The following is a 19,450-nucleotide window of genomic DNA, read 5'->3' on the forward strand; positions in this document are numbered from 1 at the left end:
TTTTAGTTTTGGCTAAAGCATATATAAGTTTAGAGCAAGTAAATTTTAATTTAGAGTTGGTAGATTTCAGTTCAGAGTATGTTAATTATAGTTTAGAAGAAGTAAATTTTAGGTCAGATGAAGTAAATTTCAGTTCAGAGTAAGTAAATTATAGTTTGGATAAAGTAAATTTTAATTCAGAGTAAATAAATTTTTAGTTTATAGATGAAGTAAATTTAAATTTAAGTAATGTATTTAATTAATTTTACTTACAAATCTTTATTTCTTGATTACTTTAATTATACAGTTTAAGTTACATATTAAAAAAATGGCTTAGATGGCAGCAATATTTGGATGGCTGCCAAATAAGCGACAAAATATTGTTATATTCAACAACAAAAATCACTTATTTAGCAGTAATACACTTTTTGCTGCCAAATAATCAATTTTTGTTAAATATCAGTAATTTCTTGTTGCTTTCTTGACAGCCATCAATATTTTTAAAACTAAACAAGCGAAATGTATTTATTTCGTAATTTAAATGAATGAAATGATATTGTTTAGGACCTACAACATGTGAAAATGACCTTCTAAGCCTTATGAGAGCTGGTTACTCCAACAATAAACCAGTTGTCTTACAAGATGACCCCAGGGGAGGGAAGAAGGATGTTTTAGAATTGATGGTAAGATGTATCCCTTGCAAAATCTATTGAATGTTATGTATAACTAGCTCAAGTGCCTGGCGTTGCCTGTGAATTATTTTTAAAATCGAATTTAGAAAAATAATTTAATTTAAAAAAAACGATTTTTGAAAAAATATTCGAATTTTTTAAGCCTATTCGGTCCAGCCGTTTGGCCAGCTATAGCTGACATCTAAATATATATGAGAAAAGAGCTTGATCATATAGATTGAACATAGCACTTAAATATTTATATTGACAACATTATCATTGTTATAAGGTTGGAGCAACTGTGGAATTGTATTGTACAGATTATTGGAAAAAACCAAAGAAAGATATCTGGGATGATGACCGGTAATATGATTAATTGAACAACTCCAACTCTAAGTCGTAAAAAGTATTTTAAAATGATGTTTCAAAAAGTATCTTCACAGCAATATGAGATATTTTTATCTGTTGTTAGCAAACAATATAGTTTTCAAATTGTTAGAAAAAAAAACAGAAACCGTTAGTATTAAGCATTAGATATTATTTATTGAGATAAAAATTCAATATAATAAATACAGGGGAAATACGTTCCAAAACTAACACTTGGCCCATTTCTAACACTGAGTGTTAGAAATGAGCCAACTCTGCAAAGTTATCTTTTTCAAGCGTTTATATCTTTAAATCCAAGCCGAGTTAAACAAAACTACCATGCATTTATAAGAAATGGCTAAAACTATTTATTGAAACAAGTGTCAACTCAAATTCATATCAATGTCAATTTTTAAGTATTCACGCACTTACGTCACAAAATAAGAATTTTTGATAATGTATAAAAAATGTAGAATGCAATGTAGATTTACCTAGAAATGCGGAATATTTAACAAATGAAATGTGAAAACTTCTAAATATAATTCAGCAGTTGATTTAAGCTTTATAAGATAATTTTTACTTCCAGTGATTTATTCTGTAAGTTATGAACATGAGTTTTGTTTTGATTTGCGGATTATACTCAAAAACGGGAACACTGGTTTGTCTCGAAAACGCAAAAATGATTAAAATTCAGAATATGTACGAAAATAGAAATCCTGACTGTGTTCTGAAAACGGTCAAGGGTTTTAATATAAAAAGGACTCCTTTTATAAGTTTGATTTAAGAAAATAGTTTTAGAATTTGGAATTGTTGTGCTTGTGATGCTAAATAAAATGTTGGTTATAGTTCATACTATATCGACTTTTACTCTCAATATGGGCCAGGATCCTAAAACCCAATCTTTCAATTTGTGCCCATTTCTAACATGCATTGTAAGAAATGGGCCTGAAGTGTTAGTTTTGGAACTAATGTCCCCTGAAATATTTACATCTTTTTCAGAACTGATGGTGTACTTACAGCAACCTGCCTGTTTACAAGGAAAACATTGGTTTAAACTCAAGTTCTTTCGATATTGAAATAGCCTACTGCATATTTTCTAAACTAACATCTCAAGCGTATCATTAAAAAAGTAAAAAATTCAAAACCAAAGTCGAAAATTTATGATTATTTTCTTGATTATAAAATGATGGTTGAAAACCTAAGACCATTGTCCTATTAGAAAGTTTAATCTCCCCTACGATATCTCGAGCTGGGGAAGTTGCTTGGCAAAATGTCCGGAAGTAAAACCGGAAACTGATTCAACTGCAATACCGGACACTAAACTTGTTCTTAGTTCTGCTTATCTAGGGGTAACCTCATCTATGTATGCATAAAAAATTGTAATCTCTGTGTGTTGGTTTGTTTGTTCCATCATAACTCAGGATTCCTGGACCGATTTGCCTCAAATTTTGATTGGGGAACTTGGGAGACCCACAGGAATTTTCTTAGCTTATTTTTGAGATTTTAAGCTGTGTGGGTTATTTTTCAACGAGAATACCGGACACTAAACTTGTTCTTAGTTCTGCTTATCTAGGGGTAACCTCATCTATGTATACATAACAAATTGTAATCTCTGTGTGTTGATTTGTTTGTTCCATCATAACTCAGGATTCCTGGACCGATTTGCCTCAAATTTTGATTGGGGAACTTGGGAGACCCAAAGGAATTTTCTTAGCTTATTTTTGAGATTTTAAGCTGTGTGGGTTATTTTTCAACGAGAGAAATAGCCATAGAGAATAGAATATATAGAGAGGAATTTACTAGAAAAAAGTGTAAAACGGCCATTTTGTTGTACTGTTTCCATACTGCAGGTGTACTTCACATATTTATGCTATATAACCTGTTGGGCCCTGGAATATCATTTTATAGAAAATCTAAAATTATTGTTAAAAGAAAACCAAATTATGAAATAGGTTTGTTTCATGATTGACCAATGATCATTTCACAGAGACTCTATGCCTTTCACTTTACAAACGATGATTTTCCGTTATAACTATAAATCAAATGATGTTTTTATTCACCTAATTCATTATGAAGTTTATTTAACAGTTTAAAAAATTCGAAATTGAAATGGATAGTCTAGGGAACATACTGTATTATTGTACTCTACTGCATATAATTTGTGAACATTTACATGATTTGTACACTTTTAACTCCCTTTCAGGCTGAAAGGGACTGAAAAAATTCATACCGAGAGATTCTTTTAATTCCTCTCTATATATTCTATTCTCTATGGAAATAGCTTAAATCGTAATTTACGATAAAGGGCGGGTAAACGGTGGGACTAACTATGACTCCCCTGGGTTCTCAAGTGAAGAAAAAAAAACCTAAGTGACTTAAGATGTAATTCTTAGTGGCATGTCTGATTTTTATCAATACCTTTTAAACCTTTATCTGAGTAAAAATGAGGCAGACATAAACGTTTTTTATCTTTTTAAAACGTGGTAACACCTGATAATCACAATCTAAAAATTGGATCTGTACCTAATAAAATAAAATCATCTCAGTCATCATTAATTGATCAAACATAAGTTTAAAGGACATGGTTGAAAATCAGTGATCATGCATTATGAAAAAGTGTCACAACAACGTTTCCAAAGTGTGACATTAATTTTGAGATATCTAAACACTATTGACGTAAAGAGACTATATTCGCAATTTCAAGTGATCTTCCATTGAATCATATGGCATGTCAGATCACGGATGAATTAAATGATTTTGTTTTGAAAACTGTTTATTTTCAAAACAAAATTTTAAGCACTTTTAATCCAGAAAATATTAATTTTAAGCACTTTTAATCTAGAAAATATCAATTTTAAGCACTTTTAATCCAGAAAATATCAATTTTAAGCATTTCATTCCAGAAAATATCAATTTTAAGCACTTTTGATCCAGAAAATTTTAATTTTAAGCACTAATCCAGAAAATATCAATTTTAGGCACTAATCCAGAAAATATCAATTTGAAGCACTTTTAATCCAAAAATATCAATTTTAAGCACTTTTAATCCAGAAAAACGACGTTATCGTTCACAGTTTTGGTCTGATTAAGGTTTCAAGAGTAGGGTTGTAAATCGGACATGGAGACCATTTGGCATTAAACGACAGTCCTTTTTATGTGAATTAAAAGTTCAAGAAATTTCTTTGAATCTCTGTTTCTTTTGAAGAAACAAAATTGGCAGAAAAATTCTGAAAATCCTACAAGTCCCCGTTGGAAATTCAATATATCTTCTAAAGAGAAAATATGCATTGATTGAGGCAAAATTACTTTTCAAAACTAACTTTAATTTTAACCATTTTTCAGAATTTTGAGGAATTTTTAAACATTCTAATTCAGAATATGCAAAATATAATCTATTATTCTTTTTCAATCTCTGATTAAAATTTTTCAAGAAAATTTGTACATCAAAAATGTTGGCAAATTTAGGAAATATTAAAAAGTTTCAATGATTGTTACAGCTTATTGGAAATTTCTTTCAGAGTACTACCATGAAAATCCAGCTTTGATTAGAAACTAAATTTTTTGACTGAAACTTAACAAACTTGGAATTTTTAACCAAGCTTATTTCCCCGATACAATGTTCAGCTAATCCATGATGTTAGTTATGAGATACAAGCTGAAGGGCCCGGCGTTGCCAGTGGACATTTTTTTTTAAATAAATAAAAAAATGTTTGAAAAAAAAATTTCTTATTTTTATTAGCCTATAACACCCCCGGCCACCCATGAGTGTCCACAAAAATTTTATCCCAAAATCAGTCCAGCCGTTAGGCCGGCTATAGGCAACATAAATATATACAAATGTCTTGTTCTATTATATAAATGATCGAACGAACAAACAGAAAAATAGAGATTGCTACTTTATATAGATCTTATGTACAGTAAGAACCAGAAAACTTTGGAATAAGAAGAGGACTTAAGTGTATTTGTTGTTGTTACTAAGCAGATAGTTTTACAATAATTATAAAATTATAAAATCATTTATTCCGTGAAATGAATCTGTTAACAATAAACGCGATTGTTGTGTCTAATAACATTATAAAAGTTACAGCTTGAGTCTAAAAGTCGTCTTCCTGATCCTAAGTTGTCTGATTCTCAATGTATTATTTAGGATAAAGAAACTCAAGAGTTATGGGAGGGCGAAGATATTGCCTACGTTTGTAAAAACAGGTCAATTTATTAAAAACTTGTTAACAACTTGTTAACAACTTATTAACAACTTATTTACAACTGATTAAAAACTTGTTAACAAATTATTAAAAACTTGTTAACAACTTATTAAAAACTTGTTAAAAACTTATTAAAAACTTGTTAACAACTTATTAAAAACTTGCTAACAGCTTATTAAAAACTGTTTAACAACTTATTAAAAACTTGTTAACATCCTTTTAAAAACTTGTTAACAACTTATTAAAAAATTGTTAAAAACTTATTAAAAACTTGTTAACAACTTATCAAAAACTTTTTACAAATTATTAAAAACATAAAAATATTCTGATGGAATTGAGGTTTTACTACAAACTCAAATGTTCAAATCCCTATATCTCAACAACTTGATGGTGAAACCCTATAATTTTTGAATAAACAGATTTACATAACTATAAAGTAGCTGTAAAATTGGATTGCAAAGACGTACAGATTTGAAAATCGGAAATTGTGGGGGGGGGGATAGGATGAAAAGATATAACTTTTTAAATATTCAATTCTAAATCATAAACGATTTAGAATATCAGAGTTCACCATAAAACACAGAAAATTTTTATTCTTTCATCTTTTGTTTACAAGTTTTAATTAAACTAAGAAACATGATATATCGAACCATTGGATGCTATTAAGAATTCTAGTGTAGGGTTTCCAATAGAAAAAAATACTTATTTTCGAAAAAAAATAAAAAAGGAGAATATACCAGATTGATAAAATTCTATTGGGTTTGAAAACTAGAAAATTGAAAAGTTGATGATATCGTCGTTTATTTAGCTTGAAAAGTTGAGGATATCGTCGTTTATTTAGCTTGAAAAGTGGAGGATATCGTCGTTTATTTAGCTTGAAAAGTGGAGGATATCGTCGTTTATCTAGCTTGAAAAGTGACAATTTTATTTATTCTTTATAGCACTGCAGAAATCTATAAATCAGTTTAATTCAGAAACCTCAGTTGAAAATAATCAATTTCCCAGAGAAAAATAGAAATATCTCATTTATTCTAGTTTAGACAAAACTTTCAAGGGTACCGTTGTGAATTGAACATGCAACTTTTTTATCGGGGGGTTACTTAAAATTAATTACGTCCACACTACATTTAGGACGTTTTAATCGCATAGCTAGAGTATCTTGTGAGCGATGTGGCAAAACAATTTAGTACGTTTTAATCGCATAGCTAGAGTTTCATATGAGCGATATGGCAAAAAAATTTAGTGCGTTTTAATCGCATAGCTAGAGTTTCATATGAGCGATGTGGCAAAGCAAATTAGGACGTTTTAATCGCAAAGCTAGAGTGTCATATGAGCGATGTGGCAAAAAAATTAGGACGTTTTAATTGCATAGCTAGAGTTTCATATTAGCGATGTGGCAAAGCAAATTAGGACGTTTTAATCGCATAGCTAGAGTATCATATGAGCGATGTGGCAAAAAAATTAGAACGTTTTAATTGCATAGCTAGAGTATCATATGAGCGATGTGGCAAAAAAATTAGGACGTTTTAATTGCATAGCTAGAGTTTCATATGAGCGATGTGGCAAAGCAAATTAGGACGTTTTAATCGCATAGCTAGAGTTTCATAAGAGCGATATGGCAAAACAATTTTGGACGTTTTAACCGCATAGCAAGAGTATCATATGAGCGATATGGCAATACAATTTATGAAGTTTGTCCGATTCAGAACGGTACCTCTTGTCCCCCAATAAGCATTTTGATCAAGAAGAAATGTTGATTTCTATTCTCAATTTAAAACAGTATGCTTGAAAGCTTTGTGTGATTAGATTTTAACTAAATACCTATATTTTGATTATTTAACGTGATAATTTCTTCTGTTGTATCTCTAACTAGCGCATTTTTTGTAACAGATAAAGTGAAGAAATTTAACACCTTTCGAGTCAGAAAACCGTAAATATCTTACATATTATTGATCAGATAAAGGTTTCAATGGTGCACCGCCATTTTTGCATGCATGGTCACTCACCATTATGATTACAATCCCTTTAATATTTATTTAGTTCCCTTGTGATCAACAACAACCCCGATCTGGTCGCCGTGAAGTATATGTGTAAAGCTGATGGTTACTATCTCACTCCTAAAGGGATTGCTGCAGGGGATCCCTGGCCTATCTGTACTACCAAACCTGTTAGACCACGTATACAGTCCCTTTATATATATTTACACAAATTTGAAATTTAAAATAAAATCATAAATTTTCTATTTTCGTAATGCAACCAACTTAAATACAAACTACATAAAAACAACTACCTGAAATACAAACTACAGATATACAATCACCTGAAATATAAAATACAGAAATACAATCACCTGCAATACAAACTACAGAAATACAAACTACATAAATACAATCACCTGAAATACAAACTACAGAAATACAATCACCTGAAATACAAACTACAGAAATACAATCACCTGAAATACAAACTAAATAAAAACAATCACCTGAATTACAAACTACAGAAATACAATCACCTGAAATACAAACTAAATAAATACAATCACCTGAATTACAAACTACAGAAATACAGTCACCTGAAATACAAACTACAGAAATACAATCACCTGAAATACAAACTACAGAAATACAATCACCTGAAATACAAACTACAGAAATACAATCACCTGAATTACAAACTACAGAAATACAATCACATGAAATACAAACTACAGAAATACAATCAGCTGAAATACAAACTACAGAAATACAATCAGCTGAAATACAAACTTCAAAAATACAATTACCTGAAATACAAACTACAAAAATACAATCACCTGAAATACAAACTACAGAATTATAATCACCTTAATTACAAACTACAAAAATAAAATCACCTGAAGTACAAACTAAAGAAAATACAATCACCTGAAATACAAACTACAAAAATACAATCACCTGAAATACCAACTACAGAAATACAGCCACCTGAAATATAAACTACAAAAATACTACCACATGAAATATAAACTAAAGAAATCAAATCACCTGAAATTCAAACAACAAAAATACAATCACCTGAAATACAAACTACAGAAATACAATTCACCTGAATTACAAACTACATAAATACAATCGCCTGAAATACAAACTACAGAAATACAATCACGTGAATTACAAACTACAGAAATACAATCACCTGAAATACAAACTACATAAATACAATCACCTGAAATACAAACTAAAGAAAATACAATCACCTGAAATACAAGCTTCGTAAATAAAACCAATTGAAATACAAACTGCGGAAATACAACCAACTTAAATACAAACTAGAGAAAATACAACCAACTTAAATACAAACTGCATAAATACAATAAACTTAAATACAAACTAGAGAAATAAAAACCAACTGAAATAAAACCAACTTAAAAACAAAGTGCATAAATACATTCAACTTAAATACAATCAACTTAAATACAAACTAAAGAAATTATAACCAACTGAAATACAAACTGCAGAAATACGGTAGTTTGTATTTCAGAAATTTAGTATAAAAAAGATTTTATATTATCTAAAAGTTGAATAAGTAATTTGGTCCCTGTGAAAAAAATACTAATATAAATTTTCTTGAAGTAATACAAATCTACCTTAAATAATTCAAATATGCTATGAATTTATCATAAATAACAATATTCATTAAGAATGAAAACTATTGTTTATAAATACAAGTTTGTTTTTTAGAAATCAAGGAGGCAATTCGGCTAATGCTTAATAAGTTTGACAAAAATATTGCTTACAGGTGGGATGGTTATTGCTAAAAATCCCCCGAAATTGTATTCGAAATTGTTCCCAGAATATTCAAGATAGTTCACAACAAACCTTTTGTTCAAATATTAAGGGGTTTGAAATATAAAGTACTAAAGAAATTGAGTCTTTGCCACAAACTCTGATTTTCTTATCCCAATATTTTTGTGACACATTGTCGTAGACCTTATAAGTTATATCAAACTTTATATTATGTTAGATCAAATATTCTAAGCTTGAAATACAAAAGGTTTACACAATTAGGTAAATTACATTAGAAAATCTGAGTGACCGGCAAATATATATATATATAAATAATATATATATATATACAAATAAATATCAAATAATAAGAAAATGAATGTTTTAATGTCCAGGCATGCTTTGTATGGTGGAAATATCAAGAAAACTAAAATTGAAGATGAATTGGTTGGAAAATTCTATACGCTTACTTTGCCTTGTGCTGCAGGTGATTATCTGATTATCTAATCCAAATATATTTGCAACACAATGTCGTATATTAAAGATGCTCTAACCATGAATTCTGTCTAGTTTTGAAATATCAAAGGTCTACATCATCAGGTTGCAAAGATATAGATATGTAATAATTTTCAATTCCTTTATCGAATTGTATGTCGATTTTTTACATTTAATGCTTTATTATAAAGAATAGCCCTTTACTCCATGTTATCTAATTGTTTAAAAAGGAAGATAATTGGGAAATTAGATAATTAAGTGGTTAAACAATTGATGAAATTAAGAAAACCAATTTAATTGCTTGAGTTTTATAACTGATGTGTAAGGTTTACAGAAAAGAAAAAAGAACAATTTTCCGTACTTTGAACTTTTCCTCTATTTTTCAAAATAGACTTGCCAAGTTCCAAACAGAAATTAAACGGACTGTCGATTTACATTAATGACAACAATTTTTTTTATATCTTTGTCTCTCATTTATCTATATCCGCAGGTCAATATTGAAGAAAACTGCAATTTAGAGTTATCAAGTTTTAGGGAAAAAATATAAGAATATCACCAATATTGGTACTTTAAAACTGGGTCATTTTAAACTACAGGGTTACCTACAAAGGATAAGACATCAGTGACGACTGTACGGAATTTAAAATGTCTATTTCCTTACATTTATGATTCTCTGAAACTGGAAAATTGCGCGAAATCATTAAAAGCCCGTAAAAAAACTATCGTCACGACCAAAGTCTTAACTTCACTATGTAATCGTCATATTTGAAAATTTTCAGGTTTTCTTTACAGTCGCATTCTTTGTGGGTAACCCTTTAACCGTAAAAAGTCTTATTAAGTTGAAAGTCCCTTTAAAAGGTTGCTGATTCATTGTTTAATAAAATAAATAATATGATTCTATTTTAAATTATTTCTTGGAAACCCAGCTTTGCCTGCAAACTAAACTTTCTCTAAAAGGTCTTAAATTTTAAACCAAGCGTTTAGAACATTCCCGTGTTTCTACCTAGTTCCCCAATCCAAATTTGAGGCAAATCGGTGGAAGTGTTCATACTGACATACATGGAGACAAATAAAAAATTTGCTATGTTTTATCTACACGTTTTTCTTTAGTCTATTGTACCCTCATCATAGTTTGATCATTAAAGCGTGGGTCATTTTCAAAATCCACGTAGCCTTTTCGATCCAAATTGAGGAAGTTATGACAGTTGAAAACTCATATGTCGAGATAGTATTAAAATTAAAAGAAAATTTAAAATTTTGCAATCACACATACCTTTGTTTTAAAATGTTTGAATTACAGATTCATGGATCATCGATGTACATAAATGAATTTTATTGGTCCTTCTTGTTATTTTTATAGTAGTTTTATTCCAAATGTCGTCTCATATGTTTTCGAAACATTTAGCAGCTTTTAGCTCTTCTCCAGTTCGCTATTTTTCACATCAACTTTGGTTGGGGGAACCTTAGGCTTTTAGATTTTCATAAACAATTTTTTTCTTTTGAGACCTTTTTTAAATCACATGGCATGCCATGTTCGAAAAGCAAAGATTACAAATCTGCGAACTTAAACCAGCCAAAATGACAAACTTTAAACTTCCTTAATTTTAGTGATGCAAACTTTTAATTAGTGTCTTTAGCTTGATCGGAAATGTTCAAAAATGTAAAAATGTTACTATATGAAGATCTTTAGTACCTGTGTTTTTTTCTGGGACACCCTGCATACATATTACATATGATTGTTTAGGCTTTATCGCAGCAGTTATAGCTTTATGTTGCTGTACTCGACCTGATAGTGTTCTATGTAAGGTAAAAATGCATAAATGGAAAAAAGAAAGAAAATTTTAATATAATGTTTAAACGCAATATTGTGGGGTTTTAAAGGATTGAAAATAACCAGAGTCTTTTTCATATTGTAATCTGGGTTTAGCGATATTTTCACTTCAATAATAACTTTGAGAGTAAATAGTATCCAGGATTAAATCCTGTTAAACCGAGTTTGCTCGAAAAAAAACTCCCGATCTATAATAGGCAGCTCCTGGTTTAAAGTGGCTAGCAACTGGATTTACTGGCTAGCAAAAAATTGAAATACAATTGATGGACTAAATCCTTAACTTTCTAAAAAGACCATCTTTCAGAATTCAATTGTTGGCTTTTTATGGGCTCATAAAGTGGCTAGCAACTGGCATATATATTTAAAAAACTGTTTTTATTTGAACTTTAAACTTTAATCAATTCTGTCTAACTTTTATCCAACATCATCTTAGATCTGTGATCCGACTATATCTGAAAAACCGACTGGAAAATCTGCTTTGAGGCGCAGTGCTAGATCAGCCAGGTTTTCTAACTAATATCTTACCTTGACTTTTAGAACGTTTCTTACCGGTTCTTCTTGCTGTCCATGCTTGCATTTTCTTATGAAACATTTTTAAAAATAACAAACCATACAAAATTTGTGGATTTTTCCGTTTGCTTTTGCGAATTATTTTTAAAAAATAAATCCTAAATTCTGATATCCCATTACTGGCTACAGAATACAGATGCAATAAACAAATTGGCCGTTTCGGTTCAGCCGTTTATTGTGAACAAACAAAACATGTTAATAACAAGGAAAAATAAAGTCGCTGCATTGCCTTTCTTAAATGGATTTTGAAGCCTTAGCTTGATCGGCAACCCTATTACATTAAAAAAACCTTTATTTTTTACGTCTATAGAAAAATAATATATTTTGTAGAATGAGTGCTCGGAGTACTGCATCCCTGATACCAGATCCAGAGCTAGGAGAGGGAACTCCGGAGGTACAGGGTGTCCCACCAAACATGTTTACTGTTTAATTCTTGAGTTAAAGGGACCCTCCAGACAAAGTAGGCAATGCCCAATTCACAACAGTACCCTTGAAACCTTTATCTGATTAATAATTTGGCTATGCACATGCATTGCAAGCCTATACCTTTACTCTAAGGGCTTTTTCTAGGGGGGGGGGACACCCCCAGGCTATACATAGATTTATACCCCCTAGCATTTATAATATAGTTAAAAATAAGTGTAGTGGTTTCTTATAATATGTAGTAGAGAGATCGAAAGAAGAATGTGGAACATTTAGAAAATAGTTCCAGGGTTCCAGGGTTCCTTTCTACATAGTTTTTATGTTCTTATTATTCATAGGGAGAAAGTATGGACGAAAATCCAGAAGAAAATCCGAAAGAGAATCCTGAAGAGAATCCTGAGGAAAATCTGAATGAAAATACTGAACAACCCTCTGAGGAAAATCAAGAGGAAACTCCAGAAGAGGAAGAGGAAAAAGAAGAAGAAGAGGAAAAAGAAGAAGAAAAAGAAGAAGAAAAAGAAGAAAATGAAGAAGAAGAAGAAGAAGAGGAAGAATAGAGTATTAATCATTAAACCTATGACTTGTGAAGCAGTGCCTTCATTGAATCATTAAAACAATCAATAAATTGAAATTGTTGAAAACCTTAAAAAATAAATAAAAATATGTAAACATTAAATATACATCGTAACAACAATGTATTATCAGTAAATAATCTATGAATATAAAACAGATTACATTTATTATTCAACAATACAGGTTAAAAAGAGTTTATAACATTATTTTGTTTAAGTCTGAAGTTTATCTAGGTGTGTAGTTTGTCTTGAGTTTCCTTTGTCCAGAATATATTTCTTCCCAGCCATCCTTTAGGCTTAAACCTACAAACAAACATAAACTTTACCATTAATTTAATTAAATCAAATTTGTACAGGAAATTTTAGGGAATATCAGTTGAGATCAATTGTTTGCGACACACCACTCAGAATGTTTTGCAGGCAACCGCATTTGGCTAAACCCTCCATCAAAAGTTGCTGTTCTTAAGTTTGCCTTCAGGACTAAAAATCTTATGTTGAGATTTCGTACCAACCTTACTGCACCAGTGTCCTTTTAATCAAGAGTTATTATTTTTTTTTAATTAGAACGAACATTGTTAACAACGTTAACAATGTCTTGTTTTAAACATGTTCTTACACCATCCAATTTATGAAGTTTCAAAAGATTAAATATGTCAAAAATATATTAAAAATATATTAAAAATATATTAAAAATATAATAAAAAATCCTCTCCATTCATTTCGAAAGGATTCCAAATTAGCGGTGTCAAAAAGTTTAATAAAACACCTCCCCCTTCCCCGTCCATCCCCCCTTTTCCTAGCAGCCAGAGGCGTATACAGTAATTGGTCCAGGAGGGATTTAACCTTTCTTCACATTCAAGCCCATGTTGAGGTCTTTCCTGACAGGCCTAGCCCCTGTAGCCCCTCCACTTCTTACTGACAGTGTTGTCACAAAAGAGATTTACCTTCTTGGGACACTAGGTGATGAGGGACAGCTCCGGGATCCATGACGGGACAGGTTCGGGGATCCTGAACCTTCTAGAAAATGTTAAGATAAAAAATAATTATTCTGAATAAAGAATTAATTATTCAGACATTTTCTCTTTTCCTCGTTACAAAAAAATGAACATTTGACTAAAACTTTCAACCCATATGGTGTAAACCTTCAATATTTCAATCTAACAGAATTTATAGTTTGAAATATCTAAGGTCTACAATATCGGGTTGCAAAGATATACGAATTATAAAAACTGAGTTTGTGACCATGACTCAATTACCTTTCACTTGAAGGGTATTATTAATTTGGTGTACCGTCCCGGTTTGCCATAGCAGTATACAGCTTGCTCTAGCTGGTTAAAAGTCGGCCCAGTACTTAAGATGAGCTGAAGTTTAAAATGAGAATATATGCTGATCGTATCTCTAAAATGCACATGGACTAGATTTAGAAATTGGCTCTTTCATTTGACTAAAACATCTAATTTTCTAATACATGAATCTTTGCAACCTGATGGTGTAAACCTTTAATATTTTAAACTATATAAAGAATAAGAAATGCGCATTTGATTTATTTCTTCTTAAGTCTAATGAGCAATGGAAAAATGATTTAGTAACAAATATTCTTTCAATCTGTAGTACTTTTGGGGAATTAACAGAGGTTAATTAGACTTTAAGTACTGTTATATTTTCCAAAACTTTGAATATTTAATTTTAGTTTATGTATTACTCACTAACTAATTGTGTCTAAAGGAAATGAGTCTTTGCCAAAAACTCTGATTTTCCGATCCCGATAGCAACGCAATGTCGTAGAGCTTAGAAATTTAAAGCTATGAATTCTGTTAAATCAAATAAACAAAGCTAATACCCAGGCTGCAGACATACTAGGGCCGTTCAGTATCCTCTTAGGCTTGGGTTAGATTGTTAGGCTTTATTCAAGTTGAGAATTCTTGGGTTGGGTTCACAATAGGTATTAGAAAATTTGAGTTTGTGGCAAAAACTCAATTAATTTAGTTTTTACTTTTCTCTATATAGCGACCACTGTAACATACTGATGATGTAAACCTTTGATATGTCAAACAGAAATATCGAAAGTCTTCAACATTGGGTTACATAAATATAAGGATTAGAAAAGCAGAGTTTGTGGCAAAACTCAATTTATTTGTTTTCTACTTTATTCTAGTGAACATTGTAACAAACCTTGGTTTACAGACGCCCCTCTGCCATCTCTAGAGTTGCTTCGAACATTTCTATTATTGTGATCAGGTCGTCTTCCTTTCATATCAACTTGTCTATCATTCATAACAGGTTGGCTTGTCGCGCTATCAAGTTTTTTAGAATGGCTAACAGATTGCTGAATATCCCTTCCTACAATTCCAAGGATTTTAAATTAAATTGTTTATCTGCTTAAAGTGAGCCCAAAAAGACAATGGATTTGGAAGACGATATTTTAGCAATATTTAGTGTATTTGATCGATGTTGTTTTAAGGCACAGTTTAAATTTTTTGCTAGAATTATTGAAAAACAATTTATTCACTAAAATGGGTTTATGTTCATATTAATTCAAAAATTAGCTGTCTTCCTACTTTACAGTTGTATGGGTCCTATTGTTCATCTTCTTAACAAAAAGATGGGTTTTTTTTCGTTTCACGTTTTATATCTTATAGTAGACTTATGACTGGAAAGTTGAAATATTCCACATTGAAAAAAAGACAATCTGTGAAAATAAATGTGCAATTTGGAAATTTGTAAAACATCTCAGTTTGTTGCGAATACATGTTTTTTTTCGAATGAAAAGAATGATTTTGAGCATAAAATGGATGTTAACTTGGAATTCCTTGATTTATTACACCAGACCCACTGCTTGATAAACTTCTAAAAAATGTTAGGTATATGTGGTTCATGTTATATGCGCTTCATGTTTATATGTGGTTCATGTTAATATGCGGTTCATGCTTATCAGTGGTTCATGTTTATATGTGGTTCATGTTTATATGTGGTTCATGTTTATATGTGGTTCATGTTAATATCTGGTTCATGCTTATATGTGGTTCATGTTTACATGTAGTTCATGTTTATATGTGCTTCATTTTTATATGTAGTTCATGCTTATATGCGGTTCATGTTTACATGTAGTTCATGCGTATATACGGTTCATGTTTATATGTAGTTCATGCTTATATGCAGTCAATGTTTACATGTATTTCATGTTTATATGTAGTTCATGTTTAAATGTAGTTCATGTTTACATGTAGTTCATGTTTATATGTGGTTCATGTTTACATGTAGTTCATGTTTACATGTAGTTCATGTTTACATGTAGCTCATGTTTACATATAGTTCATGTTTATATGTAGTTTATGTTTACATGTAGTTCATGTTTATATGTAGTTCATGTTTACATGTAGTTCATGTTTACATATGTAGTTTATGTTTACATGTAGTTCATGTTTACATGTAGTTCATGCTTATATGTAGTTCATTTCTTTATATGGTTCATAGTTTAATTTGGTTTATGTTCATTTCTTTATATGGTTCATAGTTTAATTTGGTTCATGTTTTTATCTGGTTTATGTTTATTTCTTTATATGGTTCATAGTTTAATTTGGTTCATGTTGTTATCTGGTTTATGTTCATTTCTTTAAATGGTTCATAGTTTAATTTGGTTCATGTTGTTATCTGGTTTATGTTCATTTCTTTATATGGCTTATAGTTTAATTTGGTTCATCTTGTTATCTCGTTTATGTTTATTTCTTAATATGGTTCATAGTTTAATCTGGTTCATGTTTTAATCTGGTTTATGTTTATTTCTTTATATGGTTCATAGTTTAATTTGGTTCATGTTGTTGTCTGGTTTATGTTCATTTTTTATATGATTCATAGTTTAATTTGATTCATGTTTTATCTGGTTTATGTTCATTTCTTTAAATGGTTAATAGTTTAATTTGGTTCATGTTTTATTTGGTTTATGTTCGCTCACGGGGTTCCCTCGGTAAAGTAAAAAAGAACCCTTGGTAAAGTAAAATTACCTTAACTTCCCTGCAATGTAGTTGTAAAAAATTAAATTTTAGATCATTTTATTAGCGGTTAACAATTTTTGGATTGAAACAAGATTAGCGTTTTTATTTCTTTGTACAGAATACAATATTTCGTAACAATGTTATTATTTTATTCCCACGGTGGACTAAGTCAGTGGGGTCGGTCAAATAGGCCTAGGATTATGCCGGGTGCTGTAAAAAGTCTGACGGATAACTATGAAAACTCCCATGTAAGAAGCCATGGGAGTTTTCATAGTTAGCCCTCCGACGGGACTATGCCAAGAAAATTGACCCCTGTCGTATGTTAGTCTGGTTAGGGCGACGTACTGTACCATAGGATCTGGCAGACCGGTACAAACTGGGCAGGTCCTGTTCGAATTCAAATTTACTACGGCCCAGAGTGTCCCAAGCGTTGCTTTTTCATTAAAGATTAAACAAAAGTAATTTTATACATGCTTTCAAAAATTGTATTTTGTCAAAATAAAAATGATAATTTCTCCAACCTGTGGTTAGATTCCTTTCTTGTAACTTGGTTTCCCCTGAATTTGTTAAAAAGACTAGATTTTGCGATCTTGGCACTCTTGGTTCCGACACTGTCATCACTGTAAGTATTAAATACTAGACTCTACTTGTCTATCTTAATTTTTATATTAATTCAATGTTATAATTGATAATCAGTTTTTTGAAAACTTTTAATTGGATTTGGCGGATTTTTTATTCATACAGCGATAACTAGAAAACTCTGGAATAGGAAGTCGACTTAAGATTCAAATTATTGAACTTTGAATAGTCTAATAAACATGAGGCAAATCAATAGTGCAGTGTAAACAGGCCAATTTCACTTAATAAGGAATTGTATACCTTACAAGTACCTTTCTAACAACATCAAATGCACATCAGTATTGCTTTAATGTCGTCTTCCTATTCCACACTTTTCTAGTTCTCTCTAGGTATGTTGTCACAGGTTTTATAAAATTTTTAGTGATACAAATAAAATTATTTCTGTTAACGAAGTTGGTTGGTTGTTATGCAAAGTATTGATGATCCTAAAAAAAGCTTTAAATAGATGATTATTCTGGTTTATTTTTATCAACGTATAGCAGATATAATTAATGCCAATAATATGCCAATTAATGCATTATATACAACTAAAATATATATTTTTTATTAGTACTTTATTTTTTGCTCAGAGTCATTTTATTTAGAGGTTTAGCTAATTTTCATAAATGAAATATCTTAAACAGACGCATGGAATATACGAAAAGATACTTTTAAATTTACAAGATACTGATTATACTGAGATACAAGTATTTGACATGTTGCAATATATCCTTAAAAATACTCTCCTCTATATATAGCGGGATATTCTTGAATAATCCAATAAACAAATGCGTATTTTTTCTCAAAAATGAATAAAAGAATTACTTTTTAATTGTAATATTAAGCATTTACAACTTTTATAAATCCTAGAATAATAAAACTTTTTTAACACTTTTGGCATACCACTTGTAGTCATGAAATGTTTTATTTCAAGTAAACTATATAAAGCCAAGGAAAATAAAAACTACAAAAAAAAACAAGCCAAAGAAATAATCTTAAAGTACAAAAAGATACTTTTTGCTAATAAAACATGGCAAAATAACCATAAATGATGGCAAAATACTCATAATCATAACATACGGCAAATACTGTGGAAAAAAAAATGCAAAAAATGTTAATCACCCTTACGTTAAACTTTCTCTTACAGCCACATCTAGATATGGGCATGTTTTTTTTAATAACAACCATTTTGAGAACAAACTAAATTTTTTTCGATGGTGCCGTTAAAAAAAATAACGATGGACGAACAATTTGTAATTGTTCTAACAATCTTCATCGTTCATAAACAATTTCGTTCGTTTTTTACTTAGTGAACAAAGTTTCCAAAAGATTTTTAAATAACAAAAAATTTTTGTTTTACTAAAAGAACGATTTTTCGAACAAAATTTAAAAAAAAACGATATTTTTTTCAAACAAAACGATTTTTTATAACAAAAAAATTAAGTTTTTGTGATCTAACAATTTTTTTGATTGAACAAACGGTTTACCAAACGATCACTATAAAATGAAAAAAAAAAACGGAATAGATGAAAATGAACAATGATTTTGAGGACGAAAAAATCGTTTTTTGAACGTTTGAAAAAAAGAACGCAATAGATCGTTTACAAACGATGAACGAACGAAACAAAAAATCTAAACGTGCCAATCCCTAGCCACATATTTGACATGTCTAAACATGTTCAGATACTTTATCACCTTTTAGATTTTTCCAGTTGAGTTCTTGAATTCGATTTTTTTGTTCCAAATCTGATGTGTAGTTCTCCACAGACAAGATTCTCATTATCATGTTCTCCTTCTAATCCTTCTGGTAATCCGCCAATCTGCTCATCTAAACTTCTTCCCCCTTCTTGGGCGACTTCTTTTTCAAATATTTCTAAAATTTCCAGATTTCAAGTGTTGTGAACACTTAAAAATTATTTCCTAACAAATTCTTAAAAAATTCCCTTTGTTATCCTTAATCA

General features: G+C 30.3%; 2 protein-coding genes across 2 annotated transcripts in view; one reads left to right on the forward strand and one right to left on the reverse strand.

Moving 5' to 3' along the window:
- Positions 1-13,047, forward strand: part of LOC111697333 (uncharacterized) — a 31,207-nt gene extending 18,160 nt beyond the window's left edge. Inside the window, exons 26-37 of the mRNA XM_023467289.1 lie at positions 544-662; positions 940-1,013; positions 2,016-2,054; positions 2,236-2,365; positions 5,164-5,222; positions 7,262-7,398; positions 8,944-9,001; positions 9,384-9,475; positions 11,228-11,289; positions 11,748-11,818; positions 12,215-12,278; positions 12,646-13,047. Of these exons, the coding sequence (XP_023323057.1) occupies positions 544-662; positions 940-1,013; positions 2,016-2,054; positions 2,236-2,365; positions 5,164-5,222; positions 7,262-7,398; positions 8,944-9,001; positions 9,384-9,475; positions 11,228-11,289; positions 11,748-11,818; positions 12,215-12,278; positions 12,646-12,864 (1,124 nt within the window). The 3' untranslated portion in view covers positions 12,865-13,047. The remainder of the gene's footprint in view (positions 1-543; positions 663-939; positions 1,014-2,015; positions 2,055-2,235; positions 2,366-5,163; positions 5,223-7,261; positions 7,399-8,943; positions 9,002-9,383; positions 9,476-11,227; positions 11,290-11,747; positions 11,819-12,214; positions 12,279-12,645) is intronic.
- LOC111697339 (uncharacterized) overlaps positions 13,028-19,450 on the reverse strand; it is a 32,190-nt gene continuing 25,767 nt past the window's right edge. Inside the window, exons 28-33 of the mRNA XM_023467307.1 lie at positions 19,185-19,362; positions 17,393-17,491; positions 15,680-15,726; positions 15,052-15,219; positions 13,824-13,896; positions 13,028-13,182 (exon numbers count right to left, since the gene is read on the reverse strand). Of these exons, the coding sequence (XP_023323075.1) occupies positions 13,110-13,182; positions 13,824-13,896; positions 15,052-15,219; positions 15,680-15,726; positions 17,393-17,491; positions 19,185-19,362 (638 nt within the window). The 3' untranslated portion in view covers positions 13,028-13,109. The remainder of the gene's footprint in view (positions 13,183-13,823; positions 13,897-15,051; positions 15,220-15,679; positions 15,727-17,392; positions 17,492-19,184; positions 19,363-19,450) is intronic.

Source organism: Eurytemora carolleeae, unplaced genomic scaffold (assembly GCF_000591075.1).
Source record: "Eurytemora carolleeae unplaced genomic scaffold, Eaff_2.0 scaffold10, whole genome shotgun sequence".
In the NCBI taxonomy this organism is placed as follows: domain Eukaryota; kingdom Metazoa; phylum Arthropoda; class Copepoda; order Calanoida; family Temoridae; genus Eurytemora; species Eurytemora carolleeae.